The 17179-nt window shown below is 45.0% G+C and overlaps 3 protein-coding genes across 3 annotated transcripts; 1 reads left to right on the top strand and 2 right to left on the bottom strand.

Annotated features, from left to right (window-relative positions):
• Positions 1-136: 136 nt before the first annotated feature.
• Positions 137-6917, bottom strand: LOC121615199 (importin-13-like). Its single transcript, XM_041949447.1, has 20 exons — positions 6826-6917; positions 6052-6177; positions 5296-5936; positions 5074-5214; positions 4841-4982; positions 4532-4698; positions 4203-4323; positions 3874-4021; positions 3583-3764; positions 3486-3512; positions 3235-3369; positions 2474-2620; positions 2140-2220; positions 1900-2037; positions 1655-1804; positions 1505-1571; positions 1137-1195; positions 958-1047; positions 686-867; positions 137-528 (listed from the first exon to the last, which is right to left on the bottom strand). The coding sequence occupies exons 1-20, from the start codon at positions 6892-6894 to the stop codon at positions 444-446; spliced, it is 2898 nt and encodes a 965-aa protein (XP_041805381.1). The 5' UTR covers positions 6895-6917; the 3' UTR covers positions 137-443.
• A 710-nt stretch (positions 6918-7627) lies between these two features.
• Positions 7628-12926, top strand: LOC121614894 (putative protein TPRXL). The gene is made up of 5 exons (XM_041948990.1): positions 7628-7751; positions 8487-8810; positions 10434-10721; positions 10823-10989; positions 11638-12926. Exons 1-5 carry the CDS (start codon positions 7685-7687, stop codon positions 11680-11682), a joined length of 891 nt encoding a protein of 296 aa, XP_041804924.1. The 5' UTR covers positions 7628-7684; the 3' UTR covers positions 11683-12926.
• Positions 12927-13106: 180 nt separating this feature from the next.
• Positions 13107-15391, bottom strand: mgst3a (microsomal glutathione S-transferase 3a). Its single transcript, XM_041948991.1, has 6 exons — positions 15296-15391; positions 14699-14824; positions 14480-14553; positions 14314-14371; positions 14043-14115; positions 13107-13951 (listed from the first exon to the last, which is right to left on the bottom strand). Exons 2-6 carry the CDS (start codon positions 14813-14815, stop codon positions 13809-13811), a joined length of 465 nt encoding a protein of 154 aa, XP_041804925.1. The 5' UTR covers positions 14816-14824; positions 15296-15391; the 3' UTR covers positions 13107-13808.
• Between the last annotated feature and the right edge of the window lie 1788 nt (positions 15392-17179).

Here is a 17179-nt window from a genome sequence, read left to right as displayed (position 1 = left end):
GGGAGGGGGTTTCTATATTTTGATAATGTGTGAATATGATCTACAAGCAGCACACAACAGAGGAGAAACAATAAATAATAACACTCACACAGTTGCTCACGCAGCTGCAAAGAACAAACTGTTTATTGGTGTTTTTGTCAGACGGAGCACAGGTTTGGATCCATGCCTGGAGTCTATCTTTCATTTGATCCTGCTTTGGAAGTGATAAAGGTATTTTATTAAAAACATGGCGCACAGAGGGTCCACTCATCCGAATAGAGGCCCACTTACTCTGTGTTTTTGCTTTGGATCAGTCTGGGTGTTACAATCATTTGATCATCCAGTGTGGCCTGGCCAAGAAAAAAGTCCTGTCTGGCACCATTTATCATTGAAACACATTCAATTTATTGATTTTGATACTTTCTCTTAGGCTTACTTAGGAGGGAAAAGCCCAGTCTAGCGATCTAGTATCCAGACCCCTGCAGGCCCCGGCAGAGCAGAGAAAACTCCTTCACGATCTCCTTAACGCGACGCTTGTTGCTTTGCTCCCTGGAAGAAAGAAGAAGTCAGTGAGCAAACGTGTCGCTGTCGTTCTCTGAATCCGTCATCCAGCTCTGTGATCTGTGGCTGGAACATGTCCCTCTATAAAACAGGCTTTTGTTTTTAAAGCATCAGAAATCGTGAGGAACAGCTAATGTGTAATCACCTTAGAAGCTGCTGAGTGAAGGCGTGTTTCTGCTCCGTGGACACCTGGGTGGAGGGGAATCCTGGGGTCTGCAGGGCGTCTTTCAGCCACTGGGACAGCAGAGCCGGACAGTGTCTGTTCAGGCTCAGCAGCACCTCAGAGAAGTGCTCCGTCAGACTGCGAGGTGACTCTCCTCCGACCGCCTGAGACGGAGATCAAAACGTCCAGAACGTTCCACACGGGGCTCTGATGAGCAACAGTTTGGTATGTAGCTGTGTGTAAAGGCGACTCACCTGGAGTATGGTCTCTGTCAGGAGCTTTCCATCCCTCTGCAACACCTCACCAAGCGGGGACATGTCTTTACAGCGAGGCAGCAGCTCCGTCTGCCAGGGCCACGGCAAAAACAACAAGAATCCATGAAATACAAACCACGGCTTGCAATTAAACCTCGCGCATTTCTGCACCGACTTACAAAGAACAGACTGGCAGCCTTCACTGTGGGTGTCTCTGGAAACTTCAGCGATAGAATCCCTGGAGAGAGCACAGGATAAAAAGACGACTGCTTCAGCTAAGGAGACACACATTCAGGCAGAATTTCAGGCTCAATTGAAAAAAGGAAAGTTTTGTCTTAATTATTAACAAATTCATTTTTAGAAAAACTTTATTAAGACTAGCAAAGTCAAATTTGAGTTTGACCACATACTGCATTGAGTCAAAGATGTGTAAAAGGGTACAATTATAGCATTTTTGGAAATTACTTGTCTTCAAAAGCAAAAATATGCCAAAAAAAAAATGTGTGAGAATGACTTGCATGCAGTGCAAGCATGAAACGATCCTCACCACAGAAAAACAGAGCTTTAACATCCAACTGGTCCGACAGGTAGAAGTCGGGCTTCCTCTTAAGAATCTAAAGGCAAAGAAAATGTATTCAGGCAAAGTTTCCTGTGTGATGCAGATGTGCACAACAGCGGGCGAGAATATTCAACCCACCTGAGCGTGAAGGTGCATAAACGATTCTGCAATATCAGGATGATCCCGTGGACCTTGCTGATAGATAGCGAGCGTGGCAGAGGTCAACACCTCAGTAAGGCTTTTGATGTTGGAGAGGTGGTGTTCCTCTCCAGCAAATATGTGAACCAGCTAAACAAAAAGAGAGACATCTGATCACGCGAGCATGTAAAGAAGCATCCGGGGGGGTCATGGTGGTATTCGGGCCCTGATCTGTGGGGGCGTACCTGCCGTGCCAGGTCCAGAGCTGAGGCCTGCGGGAAGGCGCTGTAGATCTGCCCCAGCATCCCGCTCAGCTGAGCCACCATGGGCCCGAAATCATGTAGGAGGGTTCGAACTGACTTATCAAATACTCCGCACACTGCCTGCAGGGAGGGGGAGGGAGTGAGTGTGAGTCAGTGGACACACACGCACGCATGCACACATGCACACATGCATATTTATGCAAGCGGTAAAAACCCTCTTACCTCGACTACCTCCGAGTCATCAAGCCACTTGCTGAGGATGGTCTGGATCAATGTGAACACTTGCTGGAGCACAACAACGACCTGAAACAAAAAAACATTCCATTTGTCCTCACTTGTCAATGGCTTGTTTACACTTGATCTGACTTGAAAAGAGAAAACATCATCTCTCTCATGGAGGTATTTCTCTACATTTTTATATAAGCATGTTCAGAGACATTGATGCATGAGATCCATTCTGAGGGTTGATTAACAAACCATCATTTGACTGATGTATGAGCCAACAGTCCTTTCATGCTTTATCCTTAATTCACTGAGTTTTTAGGGCTGAACTTACTGGGTTGCGTGTGCTCTGTGAGGCAGTGAGTCTTGGGCTGGCTGCTCCCTCTAAGCTGTCTGCTTGTCTGTTGATGTCCAGAGTGGTGAAGAGACTGGACAGCATCCCCAGGATGTGGATGATAGACTGTTTATTGGTGGGATTTGGCTGTAGGGGGACACAGAGTGGATGGGTTTGATGTGTGGCCTTGTGATGAAAAGGCTGTGAGAGCAAAGAGCAATTTTACTGTCGTTAGTGTGAAACGCCGCCGTGCCGCTGAATGCCGACCGTCACCCTGGATAAGAGCATCAATCAGCTCATTAAACTGTGCTTCATGTCAATCTAAAGATAAGCCGTTCTCAATATCTAATATAAGTTATACTCAATTATATTTGCAATGTGATATTCTTGTATTTACCAAATATATTTACAGTATACAGTATTGTATGTATTTGCAGAGTACTTATTACAAGTGAGGTAGTATTACTTATTGTCATTCTTACTTTAAATGCAAATGAATAATATATAAACTGTTCGCCGTTTTTGAAGAATACTCTTATTCTTATAAATGAAGTAGTATTGCTCATTAGTACACTTTTGCTACATACAATGAAGTGCAACTAGAGCTATTACACACTTTAGTAGTGGCGCAGTGAAATTCAGTATTATTATATTTAAAATTTAGCGACACGATAACAACAATTTGCTTCAAATGTGCTCATTATGTTGTATACTTCAAGTACAATATAGTTTGTGAGGTTTTCTGTGGAAGTTTCTGTCACCTCCTGCTGGGCCAGCGTATCCAGCTGCTGCACGTGAGGAGTGATGAGAGCGTGAAGCCTGGCCAGAATCTCCTCTACAGGCAGGGCGGACAGCAGGAAACCCAGAGCCTGCATCAGCCACATGCACTGGCTGCTCTGCACACAGACACACAGGAACACGTACAGCGCGCATCATACATGATGTCCTCGCAGGGATGATCGGTGCACTCGTCATAGGATCTACCTGGCGCTGTTGAAGGCTGTTTACTCACCTTATGGATTTCTTTCAGCAGTACGTCCTGCAGAGGAACACAGGCGTTAGCACAAAGACGGTCACCCTGATGTTAAAGTAAAGGCTGCGGGTCTGACCTGTGACACGGTGAGGATGTCCTGAGCGTAGGGGTTGAGGTCATGTCTACACTCCCTGCAGATCCTCTTCAGAGTGGACACGCTGGACACAGACAGCTCTGCCTTCACCAGGCCCTGAAGCACCATGGGTAATATGGCGCCCAACATCACTGGGTGGTCAGCAAGCCACTCAGCCAGGGAGCCTGACCAACAGAGGGCATTCAGGAAGGGGACAGTGAATGGAAACAGGTTTGCACCATCAAAAATAGCTGTTAACATTTCAAACATACAGGAAGCTGCCTGGTTATATACCTATGGTGTACATGACGGTGTCAGCCAGCATAACGTTGCTGATGTTGATTCTGGGGATCAGACCGATGAGACCAGGGATAACATCCGAGTAGTTCACATCTATCGTCTCAGCTATGGACTGGAAGCCAAATAACAAGGCCTCTGTGTCCTGAAGGTGGAGAAAAACAAAGCAAACAGTCAGGAGGTGGTAGGTAGCTGTAATCTATATCATATCAGGCGAAAGGATTAGGATTAGGAGAGTTTATAATTTTACAAAATTACAATATTCACATGCACAGTGTTTGTAATAAGTGTTTCCACCTTAAGTGCTTAGTAAGTAATGACTTTACCTGCCATACTGCTGACTGCTGGGGGTCCATCAGCTGTCTGCCCAGGCGGTCATAGAGGTTACTGAGCAGCTCCGCTCCCAACATTTCATACACGTACATGAGAGTGTCAGAAATGTCCACTCTGAAACGTAAAGGGACCATGAAAACATCACCGGACAGAAAATCCAAAGCTCGATTTGTGGCTACCATTTTTAGCCACGCGGGCAGAAATGACTCAACAACTATTGGATGGACTGACAAGAAATTTAATCCAGCCATGATTTCCCTCAGGATGAATTCTAATCAATTTGGTCAAACTCCTTCAAAACCTCCTTTTGCTTTTGTCTTACCTGTAAATTCTGAACTGCTCCTTGTCATCAGAAGACCAGGAGGCATAATCCTCCTGGGAGGGATAGTGGGATTTATGGAGGAGCACGTCCACCAGTTGGAAGTAAACCGGCCTGTAGACCTGCAAATAAATTGCCTGCTTCTCCTCCTCAAAAGACAAGATGTCATCCTGAACATGAAGAAAACATTTAGAAAGAACGTTTGGGTACTGAATCCTTTGGTGGGCAAAGACACGCTTTCACAGTTAATGCATAGACAAGTAACTCACTAAACTGACAAAAAAATAATGTGGGAGAATGTGTTGATCGTACCTGCAGAGTGTACCAGAACGTGAGTGTTAGGGAGCTGGTGGTCTCAGTGACGGGGTAGTGCCCAGGGATGCCGGTGCAGAAGAGAATCATGTTAACCAAAGCCAGATATTCCTGCCAGTGCTCCACCTGTTCCAACAAAACCCTGTCATACACAAACACATCGATCCAGATTAAGAAATAAAAGCCATTTACTGAAGCCATAGGATGCTGTATGTGTGTGTGTGTGTGTGTACCTGGAGTGAGTTTCCCCCATGGCAACAGCAATACGACAGATACCATGTGAGGTTTCCATGTCTCCGTCCTGAGCCGCTGTCTTCAGCTGGTCATGGAGACCCAGCACCAGAGGCATCAGGCTCACCAGAGCATCGATGTACCTGCACACACACGATCTGATTCACACACCTGAAAACTGGCCGCGACCCTTATGCGACCTTATGATCCAGCGTGTTCCTCACCTCTGGCAGTCAGGCTGTGAGATGGCGTTAACTATCGTCTCCACAGCCGTGTCGAACAGCTCTGGGTCGGACAGCGCAGCGAAACAGTCCTGGACCAGTTCATGACTCTCCCCTAACGGCACGTCCAGCCCCACCCAGCTGGACAGGCAGCGGAGCACCTTCTCCTTCACCTGGTTGGAGGAGTCCTGGCTTTGGAGCAGCTGGCGCAGCATGGGGCACACCACCGTCCACTCCGCAGCCAGGGCCTCCCTCAGCTGGGCACGCCGAGCTTGAGCCAGCCGGGTACTCTGGAACTCCTCCGGAAGTACGGTGAGGAGCTCCAGCAGTGCGAGGCAGTGCGCTTGAGGGTCCTGGGTGGCCTCTGCTCCAGAACCACCATCAGAGTCCGGCTTCTGAGGTTGGAAGGCCCTAACCATGTCCTCCACAGGCTGGGGCCAAGCCTGTGGAATTAAGTTAAGAGCCATAGCGGCCAGGGCTACACACAGCCTGGTCAGCACCATTTTAGGCCCCGTGGAGAAGTGCAGGATGTGGGACAGGAGCTGCATCCTCAGGCCCTCATGCTGGTCTGTTGGGAGGTCACTCCAATGACGGGAGATCTTTGTGTGAAGGGTGCTGGCACCGAAAAACTGCACCTCTGGCAGCTGCGAAAAGACAGATAACTGCTGCAGACATCAATCTTTGAACTCAACACAGCAAAATATTCACATTTGCATCTCCGATCAGCACTGACGTGTGACCAGCAGAAGCATTACAGACCTTGTCAGGGCCGAGCAGGGCCCAGCAGAACTGCCATGCCTGTGCAGAGGCCTGAGCCTGGGTCAGCCACTTCTGCGCCACATTCTTACGCTCCATGTCTGGGTCAAAGTACAGCTGGTAGAGAGCCTGGAGGAGGAGAGAGGGACCAGTGCAAAGGAAACAAAGGGTAAGATGGTAATAACAGACTCGGACAATATGGATGAGTACATCAGAGTGGATTAAAAGGGCAATCTTTGTAAAGTTCAACAATCAGTGTCCCCATGTTTCCACTTTGACTGAGGGCCTATACAGCACTGACTGTAAACGCATCTGCAACAGGATGATACAGGACTGAATTTATTTAGCAACTTTACATTGAATCTATAACAAGCAGTAATAATTATGCATGTTGCAAGACCAATTGTTTGAATAGAGTAAAGAAATGTGTTGTCGTGGCAACTAATCCAAAGCACATGGTGCCAGTTATTATTAGCGCAGCATTTGCTTATAGCTGGTATCATGTTTCAAAAGGTCCAGTTTGCCTGATCTCCCCATGTTGAAGCACAATCAACAAGCTACGTTTTCTGTTCAACCGAGCTGCTGCTGTTTCACTCTTACTTCAGTTATTCTTGCGAGTAAAATACATCGATGTGAGATGATGCAGCAGCTCTTCGCTTTGACAAACATGTGTCCAAATGAGCTGTTGGCGCTCTGAATGGTGCTACAGGACCTCCACCTGCATGCTCTATTCTACAGCCACCCAGTGAGGTGGCTGATTATTGACAGGTAACTTACCGACTCCACGTTCTCCACCGTTATCTCCAACTCCACCGGGCTGTCTCCCGGATTGGCTGGAGGCTCCATGTGGCGCAACGTGAAGGAAGGTGTCTCCCTGTTGCCGTTGAACGTCCCTCAGAAATTAAAGGCTGCTCGGTAAAAAAGAAGCAATTAAAAGGCGGATACGCCGTCCTCTAACGTGTGCCAAAGCACGCTGACAGAGGACGCGGCGGGTCATTCAGCTGTCCATACAGCACACATGTGGGCAGTGCGCTCAGGCATGACGACACACTGACCTCTGTGGGGGCTGAAAAGTTGTTGGCTCACATTACCACCAGCAGACACTGACACCCATCCACCTGCCTATAAAGTAATATTGCAACAAGCCAGCAGCAATCATGAACACACTCTTGCCCACATATTGACAGCGGTCAACACTATAGCGCTCTACAACAGGCGCTCCTGACGCAGACAACTGCGCCTCTGACGCACTCGCGTCTGATTGGAGCAGCGCAGCAAAGAGCGGCCGCGAACTGATGCACATGTCGGAGGGTGGGATGCAGACATGGGTGAATCTGTCATGACAAAGGCACGGAGCCGGAGGGTGAAGCACGAGCGTGCAGCTTGTTCAGTTTCTTTAGGATAAAGCGCGTGCGTCTTTTGCGCTCCCACCGCCCGCCCGCGCGCAGCAGCCTGCCACGCGGCCCCACCCCGACTTCTCTTCTGCCCGACTCCCTCAGGATATTTTTAGCACCGGTGATGCGCCCTGTCAAATCACGTAACGGAAACAGGCTCAGAGCTAAAAAGCAGAGCCGCCGCGCAGAGCCCGCTCCGGCGCGTTTTCAGACGCGATCTGCAGGGGAAGGCCGCGAATGAGATGACATTTGAAATTAATGTGGTGTTTTGCGTGCTGGTGGTCCTTACCGGCTCATCGCAGACTAGAGGTAAGGTGTCATCCCTGGAGTGGGTGTGCGTGTGTGTGTGTTTGTGATGTGGACGGATTGCTGACGTGAGTTGGACTCGTTACGGATTCTGCACATGATGCTCACCACAGTCGATTGATCTAATGAAAAGTTCGACCAAAGCTTCCGGTTGCGTTTGATTGAAATTAGGTTCAGTTCTTTTATTAATTTTACAGTCCGCTCGGCTGCGTGTGTGCACATAACGTAGATTTCCGTCGATTCTTTCTGTGGTTACTAATTTTATTCTGATCTGTGTCCACCAATCCCCTGTCTCTATTCTCACAGCCTATAAACATGCCTCATTTACACTCATTTCATTATTTATCTCATTTCAAGCAGCAGCAGCAAAATACACAACACTCAAGATTACCACCAGCCCACATGGTTTAGAAGCAAAATTGCAAAACATTGCTACCAGAAGACTGCAGTGTGTTAGCTGATTAATCGATAACAGAATATTGATCATTAACTATTACAATAGATTAACTGGTTGAGTCATATGCAGTGAGGGTTTGCTGTTTTTTTCTGGACTTTTCTGATAGCAGACTGGATATATTTGGGTTTTTCGAGCTACCAGTGAGTTCATTCATCAAACAGCTGACAGGAAATCAATGATGATTCCAAGTCCTCACATGGGGAATTTTTTGAGACACAATTTTTTTAGGCGAAACCATTTATTGATTGATTCATTTGCAGGATTTATCTTTTATTTGGCAGGTCAGAGCAGTGCTTTGACTCCTGCCCTCACCCTGGCTGCCCTCCTGAGTCATGCAGGAAGCTCAGCATCTCCTGACCTGACAGAGGATCCTGGGAATGAGGTCCCACAGCGGACACCTAATCCTGCAGGCAGGGATGAAACCTCAACTCAAACTGCCGCCGTTGCCACCGCCATTAAAGGAGCGGCCCATTCAGAGTCAGAGACTGCAACAAATGCAGTTTATAAAACACACTTGCTAACTACAAGCTCTGCACTGGCTCCGTTGCAACACACAAATGCACCTGCCGCCATGACTGCTCACCCTGGTGCTCCTTCACCTTCAGGTAACCAAGACAGACCTGCATGCACTGTTGATATGCCTCTTTTTTAAAGTCCAGGCCTTTGTTGAAACTCTGAGACATAGAAATTATGATTATCATATCATCCATAAATCTATCTAAATAATTTTCTGGTCTGCTCTGTTCACTTTGTCCAGATTCTTAAGAATAAAGCATCCCACACACTAAAAGCTATTTGCAAACAGCTCCCTCCTGAAGCTCAGCTCCACTGCCAGCTGCATTCCAGGAACATAGTGACCGCCGCATGACTGCAGCGAGTTTGAGAATGAGCGTGGTAACCTCATCAAGATCTGATAGGCTAAATATATATAAGCCCGTCTGCTGATGCTGTGTAGCCTCTTTGAACAGCTCAGAAATAACAATGTGACATAACGTCCTCCAGATCACACTCTTGCCCCCTTTTTTAGCCGCCGTCGTCTCTTCTCTGCCTGTCCCTGCAGAATAACGTGGAGACTGTCCCTCGGCAAAAGCTGCTGTTGGAGTTTCTAACTTGAAAAGCTAAAAATGACATCACTAATTACTTCAGTTTGCTTTATGACTTCATGTAGAATATGCACAAATGTATCTCGAGCAATGCCGAGCATCAGTGTTGTGTTATGGTGAGGTAATGCTTTTGTCTTTCAGCTTGAATACAACACTTTGCCATTATATTCTGGCCATTTTGTCCACAGGAGCACGAACAACTGCCTGCCCATTCATTCTATCGACATGTAAACAGTAGAAAGATCTGATCTAGTCTGACTTGTTCCTTGAACACACCGCTCTCCCAGCCCCCTCCCCAGCTGTCAGCATGGGCTGTCAAACGTGATGTAAACAGACACATGTGCTTCTGAAAGAGAGAAAAGGGAGTGGACCTGCTGTCCCTAATGTATACTCGTTTCACAGAGAACTTAGATACAACATGAAAATAATTGATTTTTTGATATCATTCATCTACTGGTTATTTTATCGATTATATGGGAATCAGTGTGTCTGGTTGCCAGAACCCATAGTGACATATTCAGAGGTCTGAACAATGCTCCAAACCCCAAAGACAAACAGAAAATATTCACATTTGAGAAGCCAGAACCAGCAAATATCTGCCTTTTCCTTAAAAAACAGCCTTTATTTTCTATCTATCAGCAACTAACTTGTAATATTCCATCGATCAGCACCACAATCCTTTGTTGTGTTTGTCAGTTCTGTGACTTAAAGCTCGGCGTGTTGTTGCCCTCAGCAGCAAATTAAAAACAGTGTTCAAGATGGTGAAAGACGTTTGTGTTGATATCGGTTGCTGATCTGACTCGTCCACAGTAGTGACGCCCACCGTTATTATACTGCTGATTTGGTGCGTGAAGATACAAACAGTGTGTGAAACAGGTCAGTGGCATCATGCTGGCTCTGTTTTGATCAGGGTTTCTTGCCGTTGCAGAGCAGGATTAGTGGGACATGACAACAAAAGCATTGTGGACAGCAGCTTTAATGTCAGTGGGAGTGATCAGTATTCATGAGCAGGGTGGTGCAGAGTTACCGCAGGCTGCTGCTCTGTATACGGGTCCTGTCCTTTGAAGAATTCTCTGTATGCTGTTTTGACTTGATACAGCTCTGCCCTCACATCCCCACTTTCAGCTGCTGCAGACGGCCTTTCATCCACGCCGACTGTACGGAGCACCACCCCTGCCCAACACCTCTCCACCCCTGAAGGCAGAGCCCCTCTGACCAGAGATCCCCTCACAACCTTTTCATCTCCGTCAGCTCACACGGTGCCAGATACACGCTCCACAGCCCACGGCTCCACCATCCAGCCACAATCTGAATCACCGACCACAGTGCACCCTCTGACCTCCGCTCCACGCCGGGGTCCTGCGGGGCCCACCCACCAGGAGGTCCCCTCTGAGCTGAATGTTGGAGATGAAGGTAAGGTGGTGGACAGGTGAGATGGTGTTGTTTGTGACCTCTTAGACTGGCTTTATTTTCTCATTATGTTTTCTCATGTTTGTCCATCTTGTGCCATTTAGACCTCAAGGGGTCCCACCACCGCCCGAGTTCCCCTCTGGACCCCCTACTGGCTGGTCTGCTGTCTGTGTTCATTGTCACCACCGCTATTGTCTTCGTCGTCCTCTTCCTCAAGTTCCGCCAAAGGACAAACCACCCAGAGTTCCATCGGCTGCAGGATCTACCCATGGTAAAATACACCTTCCTGTGCATACAAGAAGGCTGTTAAAGATGCCCTTAAAGGAAACAACTCGGATGATGTCATCAGGGTTATCACAACTCCGGCTTTAGTCTTTGTTGGGAACTCAGGGTCTAGAGTTTGACACAAGTGGGTGTTTACCAGGCAGGGAGGGTTCAATGAAAGACAGGATCCAGTTGCATTATGGGAAATGTAGGATCTAGTGGTTTTGGAGCTTAACTTTTTGACATCTGTCTCTCTGTAGTCTCCAGCTTAATGGCGGTGTAATACTAAATTGCTGCACCTTTAATTGCAACCCAAACTCACTGTTGAATGTCTAAAAAGAAGTATTGAATCCTGTTTTTAGTAAGGCCAGTCTTTTTCAAATGTACAAGTACACTCAAGGAGAGATTTTCTGAGGAGAACCAGACACAGAGATGAAAGAAAATCAGTTTTTACAGTTTCACATCACTTGTGACTGTGCATTCTCACAGCTCCATATGTTTATCTCCAGACAACCATCAAAACCCTCATCTGCCATTTAAGAAATGTCCAACTGCGCGTATAAGCCTTGTTGCATTTTTTCTCACCTTGGCAAAGTCATTCTTAACAACTGTACTCTAAAAGTAGAATGTATCCTATTTTAATTATCTTCTCCAGGACGATTTGATGGAGGACACGCCACTCTCCAGATACACCTACTGAGGGAAGCGGACGCCAAAAGAAGACCAGTGTGGATCAGAGACAAGTCTTTGCCTGGATGCAGCCGCATCCCTGCAGATGAGTTCCCCCTTGTGAGTTTTGGGTCAGTGATAAAAGTGTTTATCTGAGGCTCCATGAGGAAGTCTTTGAAACAGGAGTTTTCAGAGGTACGTAGAGCCACATTCCCTTTAAGTTTCCAGAGATCCTCAGTCCGATGGAAACTTTTTGTTGTCTTTCTCTTCTGAGGTGAGTTGTAAGTACCTCTCTGCACCCTTGACTGACCCCTCCTGTACGCACAGCACTTTAAAGTGACATGAAAGTTCACAGTGCCCCCTAGGGGACATCTGAGGTATTGTGGATCAAGGTTGCATGAAGTCCTCCAATGTAATTAACACACAACCTCAGGTTATCCAGCAAGAAATAGGAGAGTGAGAGACAAAGACAGAGGGAGGATATTTAGTGCTTTAAGACACCTGAGAAAGTATCAAACATGCCCAAAGTGATTAATCAATACAAATTATGATCCCTTTGGTGACCAAATATTAGTGAAGTGCACTTTAAAACCCGATAGCCAGGTTGCACATGTTGTCTTAAAACGGAGGTGTTGCAGGAAATCTACACAAAAATCAGAAGTGATTTTATCATTCAAAAGCCATGTGTTTGGAAAACCAGACACGCCGATTCTCTTACTGTCAAAGTTGCTCATCATATGATTGTTCAAATTTATTAACCAAGTTACCCCAAATTATATACTGTTGCAGCTCTTTACTGTGTAGTGTAATGGAACTTGTGTGTCATCATGGTCTGATGCTGGTATGTTAAACTTGAATTTGGTTATTCTGTTTTTGATGATGAATGTCGAATCCACCAGTGCACACTGAAAAACACCCTGCTGCACTAAATAAACAATTTAATGAGTAAACTGTAAAGATAAAACAATACTATTACTACATGTGTTGTAAAATTCATATTTTTAAGAATGTTTCTGCGCAAGGTTAGTTAGTTCAAATGCTTTAAATGGAGAAGAAATGGGAAGAGGCACAAAGGCGGTTTCAAATTTAGATTGTCGTTACCTGTATCTGTATTAGCTGGAGTAACATGCAAATGTGCTGGAACTAAGCTGTTGTGTCAGTTTTTACACAAGTGTGTGAGTCACAGTGATGTGTGATAATATGCCATTGAAATATGGACTGTAAGAATTTATTGATATAAGGATTTCCTGTTTGATAATAAAACAGAAACCACAATGTTGTGAGCTTTACTCCGCATATGTATAGAGGGTGGGACCTTGTTAAGTTATAGCTATAGTATGTGGGTGAGTTCTAATGCACTGTGCTGTCATTGTATGAAGGGCATTTTCTTTTGCAGTCTGTTTGGAGCCCAGCAGCACTGCAGAGATATAAATCCATCTGGACAGACAAGTAGCGTGGACTTTGAACAATTGCTCAGCTTTATAAAAAGAAAGCCACTCCCTTAAACACAAACCGATGTTGACAGGACTCACATTCAGTCAATACCCATTCACCTCCCAATGCAAATGATTTATAACTAACGTATTACATTTTGATATCATCAGCATGACAAATGTCAAAACCTTTTATCAGTATGAAAAATACAATCTAAAAAATTAAAATGACAATCAGAATGACTGGAATAATGGAGGGTTTTTTTTTACTCTACAACAGCAATCTTTCCTCACTAACCTATTTTAGGTATTCATTCATATACAAAATCTGGACAAATGCAAACACAAGATGATAGTCACTTCATCAAACATGGCAGGGCTAAACTCCCTCTGAAAATGCACTTTTTGTTACAGCATCTTCATTTGTTTACAGCAAAATTACAGATTACATGAAAAGCCATGAGGCCACCTAATTGAAGATGTCGAAATCAGGGCGCCAGTGAAAACGCTCTCAAGACAGACTGACAGGCTGCATGTTGTGGGAGTGCCCATCAAAACAGCAGCACAACCTTTATACTAAATGAGAAACCAGTCAGGTCACTTGAGAGCATAAACTTTGCCTGATATGAAGTGTTACATTCGAGGTTAGCACACATGTCGCACAGTATATGGGTTATGCAGAGTGGCTTTGATTATAAGGCGAATGACTGAGTGAGTTTCGTCCTCAATTTGAAGCGCTGATTTGACGGAAGCGGCCCATCCGTGGTCCCGTCCAGCCGAGCAAGTGGCGGCCGTAGCTGAACGTGGTCAGAATCATCCCGAGCAAGGCTATGTTCCCGAAGGCTCCACGCATTCTCTTTTTAGGATCTGGTTGAGGAGAATAGTAAGAATAATAGCACCTTCACACCATGCTTACAAAAGCAGAACATGTAAATGAAACAGGACCTATCTATCTTACCTCCAGTGGAGTACCCATGTGCGTACACCTCTCTGCTTATGATCCATACAGCTCCAAGTCCACTGACAAGACGCTGTGATAGTCACACACACATACACAAACAAAGGCAACACACTCAGATATAACAAGAATACGTTTCTTCCAAAATCCCTGCATATCACTATCCTACCAGTTAAACAGTACTCAAATTTTGTGCTTTGATTGCTAAATATTTTGTATGTAACATCCTATTTTGAAAGCAGTATGTTGGCGCTTTAGAGGTATTACTTACAGGACAATGCAAACCACCAATAGCGAGGCAGAAAAGAAAGGCAGGGTATATCTCCAGGCTGGAGAGAGGTGATAACAGCATGTTAACTTTCACATCTTCATAGTTACTGTGAATCATGACACACATCAATCCATGCGTGCAAGTTCGAGCTGAAGCTCATACGTACGTATTCTGGTGTGCACGCTGGATGCAGTTGAAAATCTTGCCAGTTGCAGGGTCGTCGCTGTACATCTGAGGATACTGAAGGGCAAAGGTAACTTTATTAAACCAGGAAGAGATGCAGGGCCTGAGCATGAAGCTGTGCGAGCACACAGCAGACATGTTTGAATGGGTGGGTGCAGATTTTAAACAGCATTAATGAGAAAGAGTGAACACGTCTGCTCACCCGCACGTTGTACTTCTTGCGGGCTTTGCCTACTTTCATGGCCAGGTGTGCAACCATCACCATACTGGCAGCGCCAGTTAACACCACATATCCATACTCTTTAGAAAGCGCAACCATCCTGGCAGACTTTAAAGAGAAAGAAAGAATACAGGCGAATTATTTTGCTTATTCCAGATTAGAAGAGCATTAATATACTGTTTCATCATTTCGGCTTTTGACTGATTTTGAACGTAACAACTCTTTTTTTTTTTATCTTAGGCTAGCTTTACTCATTTTTGCCATAGCTAAGACAAGCGATGAGTTCTTTTCAGGGCAAAGAAGTAAAAGAAAATGTTTTCACTTTCATGCATATGAATGCAGAACATCAGTGTTTGGGTGAGCATCTTTGCCCTCTATCAAACAAATGATTTCTAACTCTGATAAACAGGTGAAAAGAGGTTGTAAAACGCACAGCGGAGAGCAAGGACGCCATTAAAACATAAGGTCAAATGAGGATTCTAGCGGCGTCACGAGTTTGTCAGACGGACAAACTTAAGAGGACGCATAAAAGCACACACACACACACCGTCCATAAGAATAAATACGCGTTTCCCGTACCTTACAGATGTGGAGCTCGACGTCGACAGCTAACACTCAGCCACAGTGACGAACCGTTCCCACTGAACTCTCGAACCCAAACGCATCCTGCTTACGTAACGCACGTACGCACAGCGTGGGCGTAGCGGCCGCTTGTACAACAAGTCTCTATTTTGGAAAATGATTTACTCGACATCTTTTATCACTAATATGTGCTAAATGTCACCCGGTTTAACTTGTCAATGAAGTTACTCCGAGTAACGCAGTCCCCCAAGCAACATCGGTTCCATTAATGTGACATGCGCGTTACACCGCCTGTACACGCGCGTTACCTAGGTAACCGGCCGAACCAGAGGACTCCCCAACCGCAGTGATTAGCATGAATAGCTTAGCCTGCTTTGGGACTTGCTAGCAGCACGCAGTGGTGGGATGTAAGTTACAAACTTTTTATGGCCTCCTTTATTTGAATACAGTTTTTTCTCTTTATACTACTTCTACTCCACTATATTTCACTACTACTATCAGGTTATATTCACTTTTTTTTACTGCACCACGTTTATTTTTGACAGCTGTAGTTGCTGATTTTACATAGAAAACATATGAGGATCATATAAAAGAGTCAAGAGTATTCAAGAGTATAGAAAATAGTTAAAATTAGCTCCACCCAACTAGGTGTGCAACTCGCACATTAAAACATCAGTGATGGTAATCAAATGATTTAATATATCATAGCACAGCACAGTATGGTGGCCATTTGCTTTTGTTTGTTTGTTTGTTTGTTATTTACTTTATTAGTACACTTTAATAATTTAATAATATGATAATAATTCAGTTTAAGTATCAATACAAATAACAGAAGTACAATACTACTTGTGAAATTACACTTAAGTGAGATTTTCAATGCAGGAGTTTCATTGCAAAGAAGAAAATATAAAGTGCTGCTACAGATTTTTGATAAAATTTTTGGACTTTTGTGAATAGTTTTATCTCATCAGGTTTCACATTTTTGAAGATAAAATTCAGCAAGTTTTAGATGGCAAGGCAGTAACTGTAAACTAGTGCCAGGGAGAAGCAGTGATATCTCTTCCTCACAACCTCTAGAGATAAAATAATCTCATAAAACAAGTGGCTTTGGCTTGGCTATGATCATGTGATTGAATATACCCCTCTCCGGTTTCTTTCACAACCTGAGATAAATGTATCATTGCTTAAATACATGCATAGAATAGATTATTCATTATGGTTAATTATTATCTGATGTTGCAGATATGAAGCGTTGAGTTGATACAACTCTAAAAACATTTTATGAGTAACTGGTCGCAATATTCAAGGTGCCTATTTACCTGACAGCGTCAGAGTTACAACCCTTGTTATGCCAGACGTTTCGACTTGGCAGGAACATCACAGGCACATGTAATAACATTAGTGATTGCTCTGTCCTTTTGAAGTGCCCCAGAAAGCTGTGCCAGTAAGCCAGTTCACATTACCAGGGCCCTGGTCCTGCAGACCTAAATGGAAGGCATCCAAAAAAAAATCCGCCTTCAGTTGAGGCGAGAAGGGACCTGACAGGCCAGAGTTTCCTGTATCACATATCAGGTCAAGATGAGGTATGCAAACCAGTCAGTGGTGTTAGCAGTCCCAGGTCCACTACTGCATGAGCTGCAGACATGGGACTGAACTCATAATCATTTTAGACATTATATCATATTATACTATATTATACTGCTGTTTTTTTGTTGCTGTTGTTTGAACATGCCAACACTTGTTGCACCAAAACAGGTTTTATGAATGCAGATTATCCATAAAGAGAATAAAATGGGCGACAAGTCCTTGCAACTGTGGTAAGACATGACTGACAAAGAGGGATTACAAAAACAAACAAATGTCCACCCTTGTTTGACAGCA

This window comes from Chelmon rostratus, chromosome 12 (genome assembly GCF_017976325.1).
Source record: "Chelmon rostratus isolate fCheRos1 chromosome 12, fCheRos1.pri, whole genome shotgun sequence".
Classification (NCBI taxonomy): Eukaryota; Metazoa; Chordata; class Actinopteri; order Chaetodontiformes; family Chaetodontidae; genus Chelmon; species Chelmon rostratus.
Note: the sequence above shows the minus strand (reverse complement) of the source record. Positions and strands in the feature narration are given on the sequence as shown.

Bases quoted from the DNA above. Each gene is read 5' to 3' on its own strand.
- LOC121615199 (XM_041949447.1), bottom strand. From the start codon at position 6,894: ATGGAGCCTCCAGCCAATCCGGGAGACAGCCCGGTGGAGTTGGAGATA. The intron at 3,370-3,485 runs GTGAGTAAACAG...GTCTGTGTGCAG, and splicing joins TGCTGAAAGAAATCCATAAG to AGCAGCCAGTGCATGTGGCT. The intron at 2,621-3,234 runs GTGACAGAAACT...GTCCCCCTACAG, and splicing joins ATACGCTGGCCCAGCAGGAG to CCAAATCCCACCAATAAACA.
- LOC121614894 (XM_041948990.1), top strand. From the start codon at position 7,685: ATGACATTTGAAATTAATGTGGTGTTTTGCGTGCTGGTGGTCCTTACC. The intron at 7,752-8,486 runs GTAAGGTGTCAT...TTTATTTGGCAG, and splicing joins CGGCTCATCGCAGACTAGAG to GTCAGAGCAGTGCTTTGACT. The intron at 10,990-11,637 runs GTAAAATACACC...TATCTTCTCCAG, and splicing joins GGCTGCAGGATCTACCCATG to GACGATTTGATGGAGGACAC.
- mgst3a (XM_041948991.1), bottom strand. From the start codon at position 14,815: ATGGTTGCGCTTTCTAAAGAGTATGGATATGTGGTGTTAACTGGCGCT. The intron at 14,554-14,698 runs GTGAGCAGACGT...TTTGCCCTTCAG, and splicing joins GCAAGAAGTACAACGTGCGG to TATCCTCAGATGTACAGCGA. The intron at 14,372-14,479 runs GTACGTATGAGC...ACCTCTCTCCAG, and splicing joins CAGCGTGCACACCAGAATAC to CCTGGAGATATACCCTGCCT.